The sequence below is a fragment of the Geotrypetes seraphini genome, chromosome 12 (assembly GCF_902459505.1).
Source record: "Geotrypetes seraphini chromosome 12, aGeoSer1.1, whole genome shotgun sequence".
Lineage (NCBI taxonomy): Eukaryota > Metazoa > Chordata > Amphibia > Gymnophiona > Dermophiidae > Geotrypetes > Geotrypetes seraphini.
In genome coordinates this window covers 21123191-21142352 of record NC_047095.1, presented here as the reverse complement: position 1 = coordinate 21142352, position 19162 = coordinate 21123191, and the positions used below count along the sequence as shown (strand labels likewise).

General features: G+C 41.7%; 1 protein-coding gene across 1 annotated transcript; it reads right to left on the bottom strand.

The window, feature by feature from the left end:
• Positions 1-3391: 3391 nt before the first annotated feature.
• On the bottom strand, positions 3392-18203 carry F3 (coagulation factor III, tissue factor). Its single transcript, XM_033916240.1, has 6 exons — positions 17929-18203; positions 16791-16905; positions 11550-11737; positions 7521-7708; positions 7250-7409; positions 3392-5073 (listed from the first exon to the last, which is right to left on the bottom strand). The coding sequence occupies exons 1-6, from the start codon at positions 17990-17992 to the stop codon at positions 4925-4927; spliced, it is 864 nt and encodes a 287-aa protein (XP_033772131.1). The 5' UTR covers positions 17993-18203; the 3' UTR covers positions 3392-4924.
• Positions 18204-19162: the final 959 nt, after the last annotated feature.

The window sequence follows — 19162 nt, the reverse complement described above, 5'->3', positions numbered from 1 at the left end:
CCCTTTCTTGGGTACTCTCATTCAATAACATCCCTCCCATCATATAGCTGTACCTCGGGTTTCTGCTTCCTATATGCAATACTTTACATTTCTCTACATTGAACTTCATCTGCCATCTCGTCGCCCACTCCCCAAAGTTAGGTGGCCAGTTATGCATGTAATATAATTGACACTAAATAGGCAAATAATTGGCATTGACAAGCACCGACTGTTGTTAATTTGCAGTTGCGAATGCAAGAGATGTATGTCTCTGTTCTGTAAACTGCGCCTAATTTCTCTTGTGTGTAAATGGAAAAGGGGCATTTTAACATGATGGCAGATAAAGGCCAAATGGCCCGTCCAGTCTGCCCATCCGCTGCATCCAAAATCTCCTTCTCTCTCTGAGATCCTATGTGCCATGTTTTCTTGAATTCACACAGTCCACTAGTGCTGTCCGATTTCCGATTCAAATCGATTCACTGATTTGAATTGGGTGAATCGATTTAAATTGATTTGGTTTTGGTTTTGGTTTTTTTTTTTTAAATCGGCCTGGCCAATTCAGTGGCCAACCCTCTTCTCCGTGCCTTCTCAGGTTTCCTAAAGCAGGAGCGGCCGTCCACTGCCACTGTCGCTCCTGCCTTAGGGGGGTGAGGGGGGAGGGTCAGTTGGGGAAGTGCTGCAGTGTCCTCCGGCTTCCCCCCCTTTACTTAATTACAGCAGCGGAGCAGCCTGCAGAGAGGATCGCCGGTGCTTTAACGATCCTTGCAGGCTGCCGTCATCCTCAGGAGCACATTTCAAGTTTCAAATTTATTTAAATTTTGTTATCCCGCCTTTTCAAAGTTTCAAACCGGTTAACATTCATAAAACATTTGAGTCAGAGGAGGGGTGGGACTGCGGCAGAGGGAACATGCTCCTGAGGATGGTGACAGCCTGCAAGAATCACTAAAGCACCAGCGATCCTCTCTGCAGGCTGCTCTGCTGCTGTAATTAAGTAAAGGTAACACCGGGAGGCCAGGGGCAAACATGCAGGCCTTCAGGGGAGGGGGGCCTTAGTGTAGAAGTACACAGAGGGACTTGATGTCAGTGTGTTATGACTATTTTTGCACACACTTTGTAGAATAGTTACATCCACACCCCCCCCAATGCTACATTTAGGCATGACCATTTATGCCAGCACCGACATGGCCTATGTGGTTGTGCCTAAATTTTGGTGTGTAGCTGCAGATTTGTGCTAGTATTCTATAACAGATTTGGGGGTCCTTATGCTAAGCTGCAGTAAACACTAATGTATGCTTACTGCAGCTTAAAATGCCTTATCCCAGGGCACCCTCAGGCATCACATGATAATTTTGGCATCAGCACGTGCTGCCCATATGTCAAAAAATAGATATTGTATTTTAGTACTGGGGGTGGCAAATAGGTGTATGAGGTCTGTTAAAAAAGTTTCAGGACTGATTTTATAAAAAAAATTATTAAACAATTTTACAATTTATTCCATTGGGTCCCCTTCAAAGTACTCCCCTTCCCTACATATACACTTTTCCCAATGTCGTTTCCACTTCTGGAAACGGTCCTTAAACACATCTTCAGGAATCGCCAAAAGTTGCTACATTGAATTTTGCTTTATGTCTTCAATGGTGTCGAATCGCTTTCCTTTCAGCGTGGATTTAAGTTTAGGAAACAAGAAGTCAGCAGGGGCCAAGTCAGGAGAGTAAGGTGGCTGGGGAAGAACTGTCATTGACTTTTTGCACAAAATTTGTGAACTGTGACGCATTCAAAGCACCTTCCATTACTCATGACATGTTCCCCATAAGCCACTTTCAACATTTCTTAAGTTTCTGTAGCAGTCTTATCCAATTTAAAACAGAATTTCACGCTGTAGTGCTCATTGAAGCTGCACATGATAAAAAATAGCCAATCACGAAAACATACTTTCACAAAAACTGCTGTGGCTCAGAGACGAAAACAGATATCAACGAACGTAAAAAAGGAGGTTACTTGTGAGATTTCAAGCAACTCAGTGCCACCTGTGTGTCTCTAAAGAACTTCCCAAGCAGACCTCGTATTCTATGCTAATTGGTTAGTGCAATTACATTGCTTTGTCCTAACCAATTAGCATGTCATTAGTGAATAAGCCTAACAATTTTTTGATTAGTTCAATTGGTGCTGCTAGAAAACATTTTTTTTTAAATTAATTTTCAGGTAAGTGCCATGTGGGCACTTACTCAAATTAGGCATGGATAGGGGCGGAGTTTGGGCATGGAATGAGTTAGGCACCGGCATTTTAGGCCATGAAAGCCCTGGACTAATATACCCATGCCTACCAGCGTTATTCCATAAGTGGCACCTACTGTTTTCTTAGGCGCCTACTGATTTAGGCACAGTTTATAGAATCATGCCCTCACAGTCTACAAAATAGGTGAACGTAGAGGCTCATGCACTAACGGGAAACTTAGTGCGTGGTGTGACAGGGAAGCTCCTGTCATGGTTAAAAAGACTGCTATTGGACTGGGGGAGCAAGGAAGAGGGACAGGGGGAGCAGGGAAGAGGTGCTATTGGACCGGGGAGCAAGGAAGAGGGACAGAGGGAGCAGGGAAGAGGTGCTACTGGGCCAGGAGAGCAAGGAAGAGGGACAGGGGGAGCAGGGAAGAGGTGCTATTGGACCGGGGAGCAAGGAAGAGGGAGCAGGGAAGAGGTGCTACTGGGCCGGGAGAGCAAGGAAGAGGGAGCAGGGAAGAGGTGCTACTGGGCCGGGGGAGAAAGGGGCTAGGGGGGTAAAATTGGTTTGGAGCTGGGGCTGAAAATAGGGGACATGTGAGGGAAGGAGGCTTTACTAGCACCCGTTAATGTAACGGGCTTAAACACTAGTTATAGAATATTTGCTTAACGCCCAGGTTTCAGTGCTTACCTTTTCGTGACTTAAAATGAACTTACCCTTATTGGGAAGTATTTCATTTTCAGCTCTGTTGTTTATGGTTATGCTTGCCTCTTGTAACTTACATTTCTTTCATCTTATCATTAGGGGCTCCTTTTATCAAGCCGCGCTAGCGGGGTTAGCGCACGACTTTTAATCACATGCTAACCCCCGAGCTGGCCATAAAACTACCGCCTGCTCAAGGCAGGCGTTAGTGGCTAGCGCGGCCAGCGGTTTAACGCGCGCTATTATGTGCTTTAAACCGCTAGCGCGGCTTGATAAAAGGAGCCCTAGGTTTTCACTATATTATGAATCTTATTATTATAGATTTTAAGCTTGAGCAAAGAGACCTTTTGGGACAATTATTGGGGGTTTTTTTTTGGGGGGGGCTCTATTTTTCACTTATAACATCTCAACTAACCAAAGAATATATTTTATCTTAAATGTTAATATTTAACATGAAATACTGTAAATATAAAATATTGAAGATGCCTTGTGTTTTGTTCCCATTCACCTTTATTTTGGTATAAAAACACATTAAAAAATAAATTACAATAATACAAATATATTAAAATAGTACCCATAAAAATAAAATACCCATTAATAACAATCACATATATAAATACATTCTTCATTATTGTACTATAAGATACTCCAAATCAATGAGTTTGATCATCCATTCATAAATTATAAAAATACAATATTGATTTTTTCATGTGTCATACTATCCCTGTATTAAATCAAAGTGTTAAACCTAAAGACATTCTTCCTGTACAAAACAATTCTTCCAACCCATTATGTAGAGAGAATTTGAATTTTCCACTTTAGCTACACTATAAAAAAAAACTCTGCTGTCAGTTTTGACTGGGTAGACTTGGTGAGCTGAGCATGTTGCTTCATATTGCTTTGATAATTTTGCATTTCAAAACTTACCCCCCCCCTCCCCTCCCTTTTTACAAAACTGTGCAAGAGGTTTTAAGCACCAGAACTCTATGACCATTGGAGCAGCAGAGCATTCAGTGTGCCGGCTGGCATTAAAAACCTCTTATGCGGTTTTGAAAAAGGGGTGGGTAAGGGGGAGGGTTAATATTTGTGTGTCATTAAATGAAGTCTCTCACCATGGTGAAATCTAAACATTTTTCAGAATTAGGACAGTTCTGGTCAGCAGTTATTGAGGGTAGGGAGCAGCAGGCCTATTTGGCCTAGGCCTCACACAAAACAGGAGCCTCCAATTGGAATCTTATATATAATATAGATTTTTTAACTGAATTTGAAATGTGTCAATGACAAAATGATTCCATTAACTAAACCTTGGGACCTCCTAATTTGCACTGCCCAAGGCTGCTGTAATTCTCTGAAAGGCTCTGCTTCTGCTTAGGTATTCGATATCCGTTATAGAGTTCCAAAATACCCACAGAGAGCAAGACAAACATCACTGACAGAATAAAATAGTGTTTTACAATACCTACACACTAACAGTAACCGCCACCCTGTGCAATTAGTGAAGTCTGAAACAGACCATTACCAAAGATCGAATATAAATGTTTCACAGAAACAAGACTCTTCTTCACTGGTCAGTAAAAGGTGATTTAACACCAGAGCAATCTATAAAAAGTATTTTCAGCGTTTCTTGGTAGGAGTTTAGAAGCAGGCCTCAATTTAGGCACCAAGAGCCCAATGGAGCTTTCTTCCACTTTAAGGAGGAACCAGCTTGGCACTCTGGACCAGTATCCTCCCTCCTGTTTTCCAGCTCCAGGGGACCCTCCTCAGCTCTCCAAGCTACAAGGGAATGTCGGTAGCCTCAAGCTCTGGTCCTGCCTATAGGTGCCAAAGTCTTAAATCTGGTCCCATTTGGAGCATCCGTCTACAAAGTTATTGTGCTTGGAGCATTAATGAAATGCATTACAAGCAATCAAAGGAATAACTTAAAAAAAACAGGACAGCTCTGTAATCTCAAAAGTACCATACAGTAACAGCATAGTCATAGAAAAATCTAGTGTTTAAAACAGTAATAGGAATGGGTTGTTCTCCTTAAATATAATTCAGCGACTTGTTCTCTTTGGCCTTTTCTTCATTTTTTAATTTCCTGCACTTGTACAGTGTCACAGAAAGAGCAACAATCAGCAGGATGATCACAACCGCAGCAATGCCTATGGCAACGAGCATACCAATTCCATAGTCTGAAAAGGAACAAAGATTGGTCAGCGTCGTACACATGTGAAAACACCACACACAAAATAGCTTCATTGTCAGGCCCTGTATTGTATTCTGGCAGAGCTGCTTCTCCACCAATTTAGGGGTTGATTAACAGAAAATCTTTGCTATTCACCTCACATCCCGCTGTGTTTAGAAGGGGAGAGGGGAATGCCTCTTTGTGGTTACACATTCAAAGCAGTTTACATATACAGATACTTATTTTGCACCTGGGGAGAATTAAGGGACTTGCCCAGGGTCACAAGCAGCAGCACTGGGATTGATCCCACAATATTGGGGTGCGGAGGCAGCAGCTCTACCAATTGGCCAGTATATTTCCGACGGAACGCCAAAAGTGAAAAAATCATTGGACTTAGTGTATAGCCCTCAATGGAGACTGCCCCGACTTTATTGGTTGGGCTGAAAACTTTCTCTTATAGTATATAAATGTGCTCATTTTCAAAGCACATAGACTTACAAAATTCCATATGTTACTATGGAGCTTTGTAAGTTTAGTGCTTTGAAAAGGAGCCTTAGCTTTTTTTTTTTTTTAGTTATTGTACATGAACTTTGTCCCCAAGAAGTTTCAGTCTGAGCACACACACCCTGCCACTTAGAAGTCTGGAACAGTTTCCTCAGCCAAACCTCTTCAGATAAGATAAGAAGTAATGACTGAACAGAACTGCCAGCTTTAAAGACGCTGGTGGCCCAGCTGAATCTGCTCCTCTGCACTGCAGTGGTGTGGGAAAGAGGAATAATCGCAATACGTCTTCAATAACCAACCGCAGAAGAGCAATGCAGCTTAATCATTTTTCTTTCTTTATGGAATTCTCTTGTTTTTAGACCAAACAAAAGGATACGAGAGCGGCCATCTATCTTCATCCCCGTCCCATCCCCGTGAGTTCTCTCCCTGCCAGCTCTGTCGTCATCTGCACAAACCTCAAACACTTAATATGAGGCCAGAGCTTGCAAGGATGGGGTAGGGACAGAACTCGCAAGGATGGGATGGGGATGGAGCTAGATCCCATGGGAACGGAGACAACTTTATCCCCGTGTCATTCTCTAGGACAGGGGTGTCCAATGTCGGTCCTCGAGGGCCGCAATCCAGTCGGGTTTTCAGGATTTCCCCAATGAATATGCATGAGATCTATTAGCATACAATGAAAGCAGTGCATGCAAATAGACCTCATGTATATTCATTGGGGAAATCCTGAAAATCCAACTGGACTGCGGCCCTCGAGGACCGACATTGGACACCCCTGCTCTAGGAGCTTCACATTGTAAGCAGTGGCTTCCTAGAATTACTGCTATAGTTAGATACTCCCTTGCGGTAGGGTAATTTTACAGTTCAGGCAGAGAGCTTGTTCCTTAAAAAAAGAATAACCGCAAGCTTCCAATCCCTACTAATAAACATCTACCAAAGATTGCAGGCAGAATAGCAGATTCAGCTAGTATCCAACCCAAATTGATTTTATTCTCTCATTTAGTCTGAAGTCAAAATATTATGTCATATAAACATTTTTTAAGAGAATGTGGGTTCTGTTCTTTACAGATTCTTTCCATGTCAAAGGGGCATAGGCTCTAACCTTATATTGTGTGACTCCATTTCCAAGAAGGCACAGCATATACACACATTCCAAGCTGCACATTTTGGAAGCCATTTTGTAAACTGCAGTAAGCGTGTGGTAGCACCTAAAGCAGCTTAATAAAAGGGCCCTTAGTTTAGCAAGCCCTACAGAACTATCTGAAACATGGTAAGCATTCTAATCACTGTTACATAAGAATAATGAGTTGCTATACCAGAATAGACTGAAAGTCTATCAAGTCCAGTATCCTGTTTCCATCCATGTCAAGCCAGGTCACAAGTACCTGGCAAGATCCCAAAAGAGTAAAACAGATTTTATGCTGCTTATACTAGAAATAAGCAGAGGTTTTTCCAAAGTCCCTCTTAATAATAATGGCTTGTAGTCTTTCCTTTAAGGAAATGATTCAAACCTTTTTAAACCCTGCTAAGCTAACTGCTTTTACCACATTCTTTGGCATCAAATTCCAGAGTTTAATTCCAGTTTGTTGCATGACCCCCTTGTCCTAGTATTTTTGGAAAGAGTAGACTTGCAATTCATTTTCCTCCTATCCCTTTACATGCCTTCCTAGGATACACACCGTTAAAAGAGTTTCCTTCATGGCCGGTGCACACAATTTGACTTTCTTGACTGTTGCGGAGCTCCTTGCGGGAAGGAATAGTTGCTTGTGCATAGAAGCAGTAGTTTTCCCCTTTATCAACATGGATTTCAATTTCATTAGTGTTTGTGCTTTCCTGTTTCTGTAAAGAAGAAAGTTCATAATGAGTGCGTTCCTCTGAGCATACAGTTTATCTCCATTCAACTCCTGACATGAAAATACATCTGGCTGCTAAAAGTAGCAATCCTCTTACCCGGCCCGTGCTGGATGCTCTCCAGTAATAGATGGTGTATTTCAGGTCATCTTTAAAGATCTCTCGGATAGTTTTCAAAGTCCCACTGGGAAGTTTATAAGGTGTACTTGGATCTTCAATAACCACATGCAACTTAGTGTGGTCTGTGTTATATTGGAAGCTTTTAATTCCCGGTTTTCCGATAATTGCTACAACAGAAAAAGAAACCTCTTCAGAATACACTCACAGCAAGTAAAGCCTGATACAGCAAGGTTCTGAAAATTTTCCCAGCTAGCAGGAGCACAATATATGAGGGAGTGCTGAAAAGTTCTAAGTCCAACCAACCAACTTCCTAAATTCTGAGCGTTGTTTTATCACTGTAGCTGAAAAGAGTGTTATCTTATTTCGTTAAGGGCCAATTTGTAAAAACAAAATTCTTTTTTTTGACAGTTTCAGATCATTGATTGAACCATAGCCATGTCATTCTCTTCTTAGTTAGGCTGAGAACTTTTCAGCCTCCTCATTGTATGAAGAGTTTCAGTCTCTGGTAACCAGATCTGAGATTGTGATGTCATAATGCCTCATGCCACCAATAAGAGCCAACCTCATCAGTGATGCCACAATGGCTTGATTGTCCCATACTTTGCTCACTTTTATTACATACGAGGAGGTGCCGAAAAGTTCTCAGCCTAACCAGCCAACTTCCTAAATTCTGAGCATTATGTTGCCACTGTAGCTGAAAAGAGTGTTATCTTATTTTGTTGAGTGCCAATTTGCAGAAACAACATTCTGTGTTTTGACATTGTTTCAAATCATTGATTGAACCATATCCACGTCATTCTCTTCTTGGTTGGGCTGAGAATTTTTCAGCACCCCCTCATAGTGCCAGGTGGTACATTTGAAGGGAGCTGGTTGAGACTGAGTCGGTATGCTCAGTCTCAAGATTTACCACTTGAACAGCAAAGCTACCAGAGAAGATAAAATTCCTTACATTCCACTGTCATCTAATATCTATAACTACACACATTGTGTAAATGGAATTCTTCTGTCCCACAATATCCTCATCAAACGAAGTTCAAAGCGGATAACACACATACAAAAAATAAATAATAATAATAAAGCCAAATTGTGGAGGTGTGGCCTAGTAGTTAGAGCAGCCGCCTCAGCATCCTGAGGTTGAGAGTTCAATTCCCACTGCAATTCTTCGTGACTCTGGGCAAGTCACTTAACACTTTATAAGCTGCCCTACTTTTACACTGAATTCCTATTTCTATACTTTTACAAGAAACACTGCCTTTATAAATGATCTGGTAAAGGACAAACTACTGTAGTAACTACTATATAACTCTAAGAAATAATTGAATGCTTTAAAATGGCATTAATATAGAGAATACAAATTAACTTTTTATACCTTTTGCTAAAGGTTTGTTAGTTGTCTACGCATTAACATGCACTAGAGCTCTCCCATAAGTATATAAATCATAGTTATGGGGCAATAAATAGAATAACCTCTGGTCAGTTTAATGACAAAAATCATTACATAAAAGCTTATAGCCAGGTCACCAAATAGCATTCTTTGAATGGTTGCTGTAACTCCTTTATTGCCAGCCTTTCTGTAATTGATAAATACCCAGCTAAATTTCAGTCAAAAGAAAAACCTTCCATATGATTTTGGCTTCCTATGGTGGGCGGAGCAACTTCTATTCAAGTGGGGCCTTTTTCTTCTCTTCCTGCAGAAATGCATGATTGTGACACAGTAGCTTTCAATCTGCTGCTAGAGTTAAGAAATTGCTGTCTCCAGTTCATCTGACCCATAACACAACTGCAGATTAGCTGAATTTTTTTTTTCCTCCAAATGCATTTATATTCACATCCAGGCATAAAACAAAGCACTGCTCAGATAAGAATTAAGGCAGCATTGGAAATGCATAATGGGACCTATTTATAAGCCCATTTAGATAATCATTACCTTTCTAGCTTCCCAAACTATTTATTTAAAAGATTTCTAACCCATTTAAACCTAAGCGGTTTATGAAATATAAACATAATTATCATATAACATACAAATAAACAAAACAAACTCATCTAAAATGCACAAAATTAGTATCCCAACTTACATCATTAAAAGCCTCCATAAACAAAGTTGTTTTCAAAACCTTCTTCCATTTCAGGATATCAGAAAGTAACCTTAATAGTCCTGACAAGTTAATGCATAATTATACATCTGCAACTGAAATTACAGATGCTCTCGTGTTTACATAATGTACATATGACAACTCATCTCCTGACATGTGCAGCATAACCCTCATTACAAATCCAAAGAACTATGTGCTACCTTCAATAAGAACATAAGAACTGCCATCTCCGGATCAAACCTTAGGTCCATCAAGTCCGGCGATCTGCGCACGCGGAGGCCCAGACAGGTGTACCCTGGCGTAACCTTAGTCACCCGTATCTTTCTATGTGCCTTGCAAGAAGATATGCATCTAGCTTGCCTTTAAATCCTAGAACGGTGGATTCCGCAATAACCTCCTCTGGGAGAGCATTCCAGATGTCCACCACTCGTTGCGTGAAGCAGAACTTCCTGATATTTGAAGCAGAACTTCCTATGATATTTGTCCTGGACTTGCCCCCCCTTAGCTTCAGTCCATGTCCTCTTGTCCGAGTCACATTGGACATCGTAAATAACTTTTTCCTGCTCTATTTTGTCGATTCCTTTCAGTATTTTGAAAGTCTCGATCATATCCCCTCGCAGTCTTCTTTTCTCAAGGGAGAACAGTCCCAGTGTCCTAAATGGTTCTTCATAATCCAAGTTCTCCATACCTTTTACTAGCTTCGTTGCCCGCCTCTACACCCTCTCCAGCAGTTTTATATCCTTCTTTAGGTTGGGAGACCAATGCTGCACAATAATATTTAGCTCTACACATTTAAGTCCTTGACTTACAGCAACTCCATAAGCAGGATCAGACATATTCCCCCAAATTCTATAAGTAGCGCTCAAAATTGTGTGAGGAAATTTGGACAAGTGCCCAATTTGTACACAATTTAATTGAACAATGAACCAGTCAGAGCCAATAACCGAACCATAATTGTTACCAATTAGCACCAATAATTAATTTATGTAGAAGTAGTAGTCTGCATCTTTTTAGGCATTTTAAAAAAAGAGGTGCATGGGAATTCTAGTGCGCAGATCTGAAAAGGGGGCGTGGACATCCAAGAATTTGCATACACTGTTATAGAATACATCCAATTTGGGCTTGGGAATTTATGCCAGGTTTCAACTGATGTACATCCAGTGAGGTAACAGGGTAGGAGGATTTCGGAGTGGTGACGCCCCCTGCGCCCTCCTTGCTGCCCCTCCCCCCGCTCCTTCCGCAACACACTTGCGCCCTCCCTTCCAACCTCCGCACCTCTTTCAATCTTTGCCAGTACAAGCAGTTTATGCTGGCTATCACTTTGATGTCACTTCCTGGCCCTGTGATCCAGAAGTGATTTCAGAGGGAGCCAGGCCGACGCAAGCAGAAGGCCAGAGTGGTTGCTCGGACTGGTGAAGATTTAAAGAGGTTCGGGGTGGGAAAGGGAGGGTGTGAGTGTGGCATGGAGGGGCATGCCCCCACCAAGCTCTAACCAAACACCCGGGGCGGTCTGCCCCGACCCCCTCACTTACTACACCATTGTGTACATCCCCGTGCTTAAATTTTAAAAGTTAGGCACAGTTCCTGGCTCTGTCTATAAACAGTACCCAACTTGGAATGCCATTTATAGACTGGCACTCAGCACTCTTTTTTCAGTGCCAATTTGTTTGCACTGTATATAGAATTTTGTTCTTTAATACTCTTACAGGTGCTCTTATAGTGACAAAGGCTGGTTGTCTTTAATGCATCTACTAATATGAAAACAGTGCCTGCAAGCTCCATCAGCATGTTCTTTTCATGAAAATATATTTATATCTCCACCACCGTACTGATTTAAAAAATATTCTACATGGTTGAAATCCAGTCTTAGGTGTAGGACAAGGGCTATAATATTTGAAAATATTGTTCCACTTACTTTGCTTGTAGGGTGTAAAAGGCTCAGAATTAGAATAGGGAAGCTCTTCCACACCGATCTCATCTTCCGTTGCTACCTCAGAGAAGATGTGAGCGGTATATGTGTCGTTCACATCCTGTACTAGATTTGTAACATCACATTCTGTTCCTTTGGTGTATATGCATGTCTTTTTCCAGTTTGATCTTTTACTGAAATAAAAAGAATGGACCAAGGCTTAGAAACAAAGATGTTAGGATTTCAGGAACAGTTTTCCTAATCGTGCTATGGTGGGCTGCACTACAGCCCTGATCTCACACTGCTACAGGCAACCTTTGTGAGCTGCTGCTGTAAGAATGGCAATCGGCCATTTCCTGATTCCACCTTTTCCAAAATGCAGGATTAGCCCATCGCATCAAACTGCACCAGTCACACCTTCTCCGTTACTTATCATTATTAATCATAAGATGCCCATTAACTTTTCCTTTTTACCTGATAATTAAACAAAAATATCAATGTCGCCAGTGATGAGGACCAAGAAGTTTATATTCTGAATTTGCAGGAAGAAAATTTAATTGTGGCAATGGAACACATCAGAGAAAACCAAAAAAAAACTCTGTGGAGTGACGATGTTCCTAAATGGACTTTATTTGAAAGTGTCAAAGTTCCAAAGGTACACTGAAATCATCCACATAAAATAATTCCATCCACATAAAAGTAAATCATCCACATAAGAGCCCTAAAGGATCTAGTCCGCTAAGGATACAGGACCCAACATGGTCCGCGTTTCGACAAAAAAGTCTTCTTCAGGGGTCCCTGGGGGTCCTATAAAGGTGAGTACGTGGGAAACAATTGTGTGGTGAGCCGGAAGTGAGACACCGCTTGCACAATACAATGGAACACATCATCCTGGCATTAAAATCACTGGCGCCGAATGATAAAACCTGGACACGCCTGACACTATCCCCCTCTTTTACTAAGGTGCGCTAACCGATTAGCACACGCTAAACGCTAACGCATCCATAGACTAACATGCACACGTTAGCGTTTAGAACACGTAAAATCGATTAGTGTGCGCTAATCAGTCAGCGCATCTTAGTAAAAGAGGGCCTATGTAACAAAGCGAAAAGTTAAGTCTACGAGAAAACTTGAGAATGCTTCCTCTACTAGGGTAGAGAATATCCGTTTTACTTTTTTTTGTTTAAAGGATAGTAATTTTGGACTGCTTGATGACCAGCCTTAGACCACCTAACATCCTTCTTTTCTAAGGAACAAAAAAAAAAAAAAAAGACTTAACAGCTTTTAAAAAAGTACCAGTCCAGCTTCAAGCATTCTTTAACACATTTACAGGCATGGTTTTCACCCATTTCAAATTGCTCAAAAGGAAGAAAATGCCACAATCTCGGTGATTAGCGTTCTACAGGTCAATGTGCTGCCTTACGGTTAACTGTTAAATTGCTTTGCTGCAAAGTTTAACCAGCACTTTTTTTACTCATAGACTTTGCGGCAAGCTTTAATGGGAAAGAATGCGTATATACTATTTCCCATTTCTGTAGGTCCTCCCCTATCCCCACCAGACCTTTACAGATGTTTTTTGTACTGGTAGAATTTTAATAGAGGACGATGCATGCACGGTCTGTGTGAATTATTTTCTCAAGAAATCCTCCCCTAAATGCAGAGGAAGTTGTGCAGATGTGGACCACCAGAACCAAAAAGAGGGGAGTCCAACCTTGTCTGCAGTGAAAAAACCAACTAGGAAAAAACAAGCCAAAACTGCAGATATGTACAACGATGTAGGCAAAATTTATTGTGACAACCAAACTATATATTAAAATCTTTTTACCAAACAGGGGACCCAACACGGTCCGTGTTTCGGACAACCTTCATCAGGGGTCCTATTAGCTACAGATATAACATAAAACACAATATTAAAAATACAATATTTATAAACAGATATAATAATAATAAAGGTAAAAAGATGGTAAAGTAATAATAAAAACAATATTATAAAATAACACAACATTAAAAATTTGTGATCTTTTTACTTTTATTATTATTATATCTGTTTATAATATTGTATTTTTAATATTGTGTTTTATGTTATATCTGTACCACTGTTTGGTAAAAAGGTTTTAATATATAGTTTGGTTGTCACAATAAATTTTGCCTACATCGTTGTACATATCTGCAGTTTTGGCTTGTTTTTTCCCGATGTGGACCACCATGCATCTTTTCAGCATGGTGGAGACAAAGACGATTTCTGACTTCAAGAAAGCTTGGGCCAATTACACAGGCTCCCTAAGGGAATGAAAGTGAGAGTAGATGGACAATCTGGATAGGCCATATCGTCTTTATCTGCCTTTTTCTCTTTTTCTAGGTTTAAGGAAGGAAAACTTTTGGCAGTCAATTTACTCAGGTATATTTCGCCTTATAGAAACAGGTCTTCAAAGAAGCCATTGCTTGCCCTGGATCGGTAGCATGGAATATTGCTACTCCTTGGGTTTTGGCCAGGCACTAGGGACCTGGATTGGCCACCGTGAGAACGGGCTACTGAGCTTGATGGACCATTGGTCTGATCCAGTAAGGCTATTCTTATGTTCTTATAAGGTCAGAGCAAAAAGTTAATCAATTTCCTTTTAAAAGTTTTAAAGATTTATCAAGTTGCAAAATATTTTTATACGAACTATTTCACTTTAAGGGTTTTTGAAAATTATCAACTGCCTTTATACGTTGCAAGCATAACAATGGCTCGATTCAAAATATTAGATCTATATTCAAGTGTCTGCAATGGAAAAGTAAAATTATAAACAATGTACTGGTAATTATACACCATTATTAATAGCTATCATCTGTAGGTAACAATGAGTGTTGAGGGGTTAAAAAGACTTCTCAGTGCAAACGACAGCAGACATGGGCCCGTGTTTATAAATTCCACTTTGAGCAGCTTAACTGGTCAAATGAACTTGAACTGGCAAATGCTTTCCCTGGCAGTCATGGAAGAAAAATTGCTAGATCACTTGCACCATTTTTCTTCCTATCATTAAAAAAATGCTGTTACAAACGAGGAAAGAACATTTCTATACAGAAAGGCAAACTAAAGTGGCATGTCGCATCCACTGCAAACTTTGCAAACACGAGCATCATTCTACTGGGATCATGGCCCTAAGAGAATTATGGAGAGCAAAGAAGTTGGGATCACCTGAGACATTCTTATTCTGACCAATAAAAAGCCCGATCAAGAAAACTGGCCATAGTGGCAAAGGAGAAAAACACCAGAACAGCATCGATTTATAGTGCAAGGCCAGCCATGGACCCACACCCAAAGGCTGCTCTGTTGTAGGTGATTCTTTTGTGGCTCAAGAAGATCCTCAAGTACCAAGTATTACAGCCAGAGACCAAGAAAATGTGGCAGAAAGATGCAATATTCCCATAGGCTTGATTAATAGCAATTTCAAAGCATACCTTGATAGGTTGCCTGTATGTTACATTTTATGAACCCCAGAAGGAAGACCTTCTACTACTACTTAACATTTCTATAATACTGATAGGCATATGCAGCACTATCCAACAACATATTTTAGAAACGGTCCCTTCTCAGTAGAGCTTACAATCTAAATTAATAGAAAACAGGACAAGTAGGGGGCTTAGGGAGTTTCTCAGGGGGTTTTAGTAGTAAAGTCGAAAGACTGATACCTATTCTGGCTTAGGAGTGAGGTTCATTATTGTCATGGTATGTGCAAACGGAACCCAGAGATTCTGCCTTTTACTGTGTTGCTGACAGCAGGCTCTTAGATCCAAGCAAAGCCCCTGAGCAGAATTAAATATTTTAAAAGGATGCTACTGTATTTATGTAGTTTAAAGCCCCAGGTATTTTCATCGTTTAAACCACCACTGATTACGTGAGGGAATTCTCAGACTGCAGTGTCAGATATGGAAGCTTCCAACCATATTTAGGAATATCTTTCTTTCCCGCCCCCCCCATCAGATATTATATGGTATGTTCCAGTTACTTACCCACACTAAGGTTAAAATGGGATGTCTAAATGTTAAAAAAAAAAAAAAAAAAAAAGCTTTGTACAGTTGGCCTGAAGTATTTGATATGGCGGTATATAAGAATAAATTTATTAATATTATTATCTTTTTAAATCAAGATGAAGAACACAAAATTAAGCTTATACTTTTTCCAGAGTAGCTATATTCAGGTACAGTAGCTATTTCCTGTCTCTGGAGGGCTTCCAGGCTGAATTTGTACCTGAAACTACTTTTTCAGTGAAGCAAAACGATGCTTTATTCTTAGACTAGTAATGAGTAGTTACTATTATTTGGTAAAGCTTTATTAACCAGAGGGTAGCAGACGAGCCTGCTGTGTAGGTTTGAAGCCAAGGATCTTTTGTAATTGAAACACCTGACAAATTGAAATCACTTATGACAGCTCTCAGCCACACCAGCGGCGGCTGCTCCTTTTCAGGCCCCACGAGGGAGGGGGAGGGAAGGTAGGTATGCGCAGGGAAAGCTCATTTTTTTTTCTCTTCTGCCACACCTAAGAAATACTTTCTGCCTCTGACGTGGAGGTTTCATAGCGTTCGTCAAAATACTCAGCTTTCCTCAATCTATGACCGGAAAGACTAGAAAGTCTGTTCGCAGCCACAGCAATGGTTCTAACTTGGCTGCTGTTGGGGTTTTTGTTTTTTGTTTTCCTGACCGTCATACATTTGTTACTGAAAGCGCTGTCTCCCTCTAGTTTCTATTAATTTGATTTCTATCCCCCTTCTCCCCAACGAGCTCAGAACGGGTTACAGACACAATATACAGTTATCGTGTTACAATTTGCCATCGCTACAGTACAAGTTTTTTTCAGTACAAGTTTTGATCCTAACTCAACACATACTAGGGATCTAATACCAATATACTTAATCCCCCTCTTTTACTAAGGTGTGTAGACCGATTTAGTGCGGGCTAAATACTAACGCGTCCATAGAATATAATGGACTCGCTAGCATTTAACACACCTTAGTTAAAGGACCCTAATATATAGTTTACAGGTCACAATTTGCCATAGTTACAGGGCAAGGGTTTTCAATTCAAATTTTTTTAAAAAATCCTACCGTGACATCTTCTAGACTTCCCACGTGCCATTGTTCTAAAATGAAATTGCTCCTGTTTAAATGCTTAAAACTGCGAGTTTAAAACAGATTGGTGGTCAGTGACCTCCCCCCCCTCCCCCGCTACTATGTCCAGACTCACTGTTCTCCAAACACCACTTACCCAGCTATTTCGACTGTATAAACGTAGTCCACTGGCTTGGGTTGCCACTCCAAGATCGTCTTGAAATTAATGGATGACCAAGTTATATTAACAGCAAGTGGAGGATTTGAACTACCTGCAAGAAACAACAGAAATAAAGTGTAAATCAGAGCTCCATAACCAGCCCTGCAGTCACTTGTATTACTTCATTATTTGCTATAATGCAATTAACACAGTGTGTAAATTGTATAGATAAAGGCTAAGGGAAATGTTTTTAGATTATAGGGGGGGGGGGTGAAAAGTTCTCAGGCCAACCAAGAAGAGAATGAGGGGGATATGGTCCAATCAATGATCTGAAACAATGCAAAAAAAAAAAAAAAAAACCCCAAAACCCCATAGAATTTCATTTCTGCAAATTGGAACTTAACGAAATAAACCCCCTTTAACAAAACCGCGGAAGTGGTTTTTAGCGCAGGCTGGTGTGCTGAATGCTCTACGCTGCTCCGGACACTCATAGGAACTGGATGAGTGTCGGGAGCAGCGTGGAGCGTTCAGCACGCCAGCCTGCGCTCAAAACCACTTCCGCGGTTTTGTAAAAGGTGTGTGGGGGGGGGGGGGGGGGGGGTAAGATACCTCTTTTCAGCTACAATGCCAAAATAACAATCAGAATTTAGGAAGTTGGTTCGTTGGGCTGAGAACTTTTCAGCACCCCCTGGTAAATATAATACAAGTTTGATTGATAATACGAATTATAAATTTTGATTTTACAGTTCCCCAGCTGTGTATCTGAAAATAAATGTTGTAGCTCTGTCCTCCTCACAGAGCCCCCAAGATTTATTATACGGCTTTGCAAATCGGAAAAGCAGGCAAAAACCAGTCCATATAGAAAATCTGAGGGCAAATATGGAGCGATATTCTGTTGCTGGCTCTGAATTAACAACACCGATCGGAGTAATGAAAGCAGATGGAAGTACAACCCCTCGGGGTGCCTAAACCCCTCACCTCTAATCTGACCTTGCGTAACCTCCCGATCCCCCCCACGGTCTCAACCCTAATCTGACCGTCCTCGAAGCCATCCGCAGTCAAGAGACGAGAGAGGAGGAGACCAAAAGACGCGAGAGGGGGGGGTGAGACAGGCGCTGTCTTCCGCGGGGCTCACCTGAAGCGGGCCGGGCTACCCAGGAGAGGCAGGAGGCGAGCAGCAGCGGGAGCCAGGGAGCCATGGGGCGCGCAGATGTGGGGGGAATCCTGCTCCGGTACCGAGGGCACAGTCACTGGCTCGTCGCCGCCCGCAGCCTCCTATTTATGCTCTCCCCGGGGCGCAGGAAAGTCCGCGGAGGGGGGGAGGAGGGCGGAAGGATTGCAGGGGGCTGAGTCACTGGCTCTGATTCAGCTCAGCCGGGGGCAGATCCCGGCTGCGGAGGGACGGCGAGCGAGCAGCCCGGCCCTAGCCCGCTCTGGTCCTCGGCAAACGGTTCCCATCTGCGCTCGACTCTGGAAACGAGCAGAAAGCTCATTGGTTAACCAGTTTCTCCATCCAGGCAGCTCCAAGACCTCTACTGCGACTTGTTTCTATGCTATTCATAGCTTGAATTTTTCCTAATGCTAAATGTGTATAATGACTTTTCTTCACCTGCCATAGGCATTAATGCTTGCTTAGCACAGGTTAAAAACCCACTGCTGCCAGGAATCCCTTTGTACCCTGTTTCCCCGATGGTAAGACACTGTCTTATTTTTTTTGGAAGGCCAAAATATGCTCTAGGGCTTATTTTCGGGGGGATGCCTTATTTACATTTTTTTCTAAAAAGGGGGGGGGGGCTGTCTTATTTGACGGCTGAAGAATCGGTCGGCCGAAAAATCGTACCGTGTATGGCCAGCTTTATCCATCATACCATATATTGTACCATTTAATGTCCCCAATGTTCTCCATCAGGGAAACACAGTAAAGAGATTATTCTGTAGTGCAGCATCAGAGGGGACTTGACAATGTGAAACCATTGTTTATATACCGTATGCATTTTAAACAGGCTTTATATACAGTAAGTGGTATTGCTCACAGCAAAAGAAACCTGTCTGCGTGTCTCACTTTTGGATGTTCTGGCCGTGAACAAACTCCTGCAGTCTCCGTTAGGGAGGGATGAGGGAAGCTGCCTGTGTTTCCTTGCGCGGAGTCATGTGCGCGCGCTGCAGTCCTGTCACTTCCTCCTCTTCACTTCATGACGAAGCGCGGCACGCAGCCATGGAGGCAAATACGGTAGACGGAGGGACCACATGGAGTCACCCACCGTACCACCCGATTCGGGGGGGCTGTCTTATTTGATGGCCCTGCCTTATCATCGGGGAAACAGGGTATTATATGTTAATAATAATAATAACAGTTTATATACCGCAAT

Coding starts and splice junctions, on each gene's coding strand:
- F3 (XM_033916240.1), bottom strand. CDS start 17,992: ATGGCTCCCTGGCTCCCGCTGCTGCTCGCCTCCTGCCTCTCCTGGGTA. Junction 11,738..16,790: donor TATACAGTCGAAATAGCTGG/GTAAGTGGTGTT, acceptor TTTTTATTTCAG/TAAAAGATCAAACTGGAAAA. Junction 7,410..7,520: donor GAGCATCCAGCACGGGCCGG/GTAAGAGGATTG, acceptor TCTTCTTTACAG/AAACAGGAAAGCACAAACAC.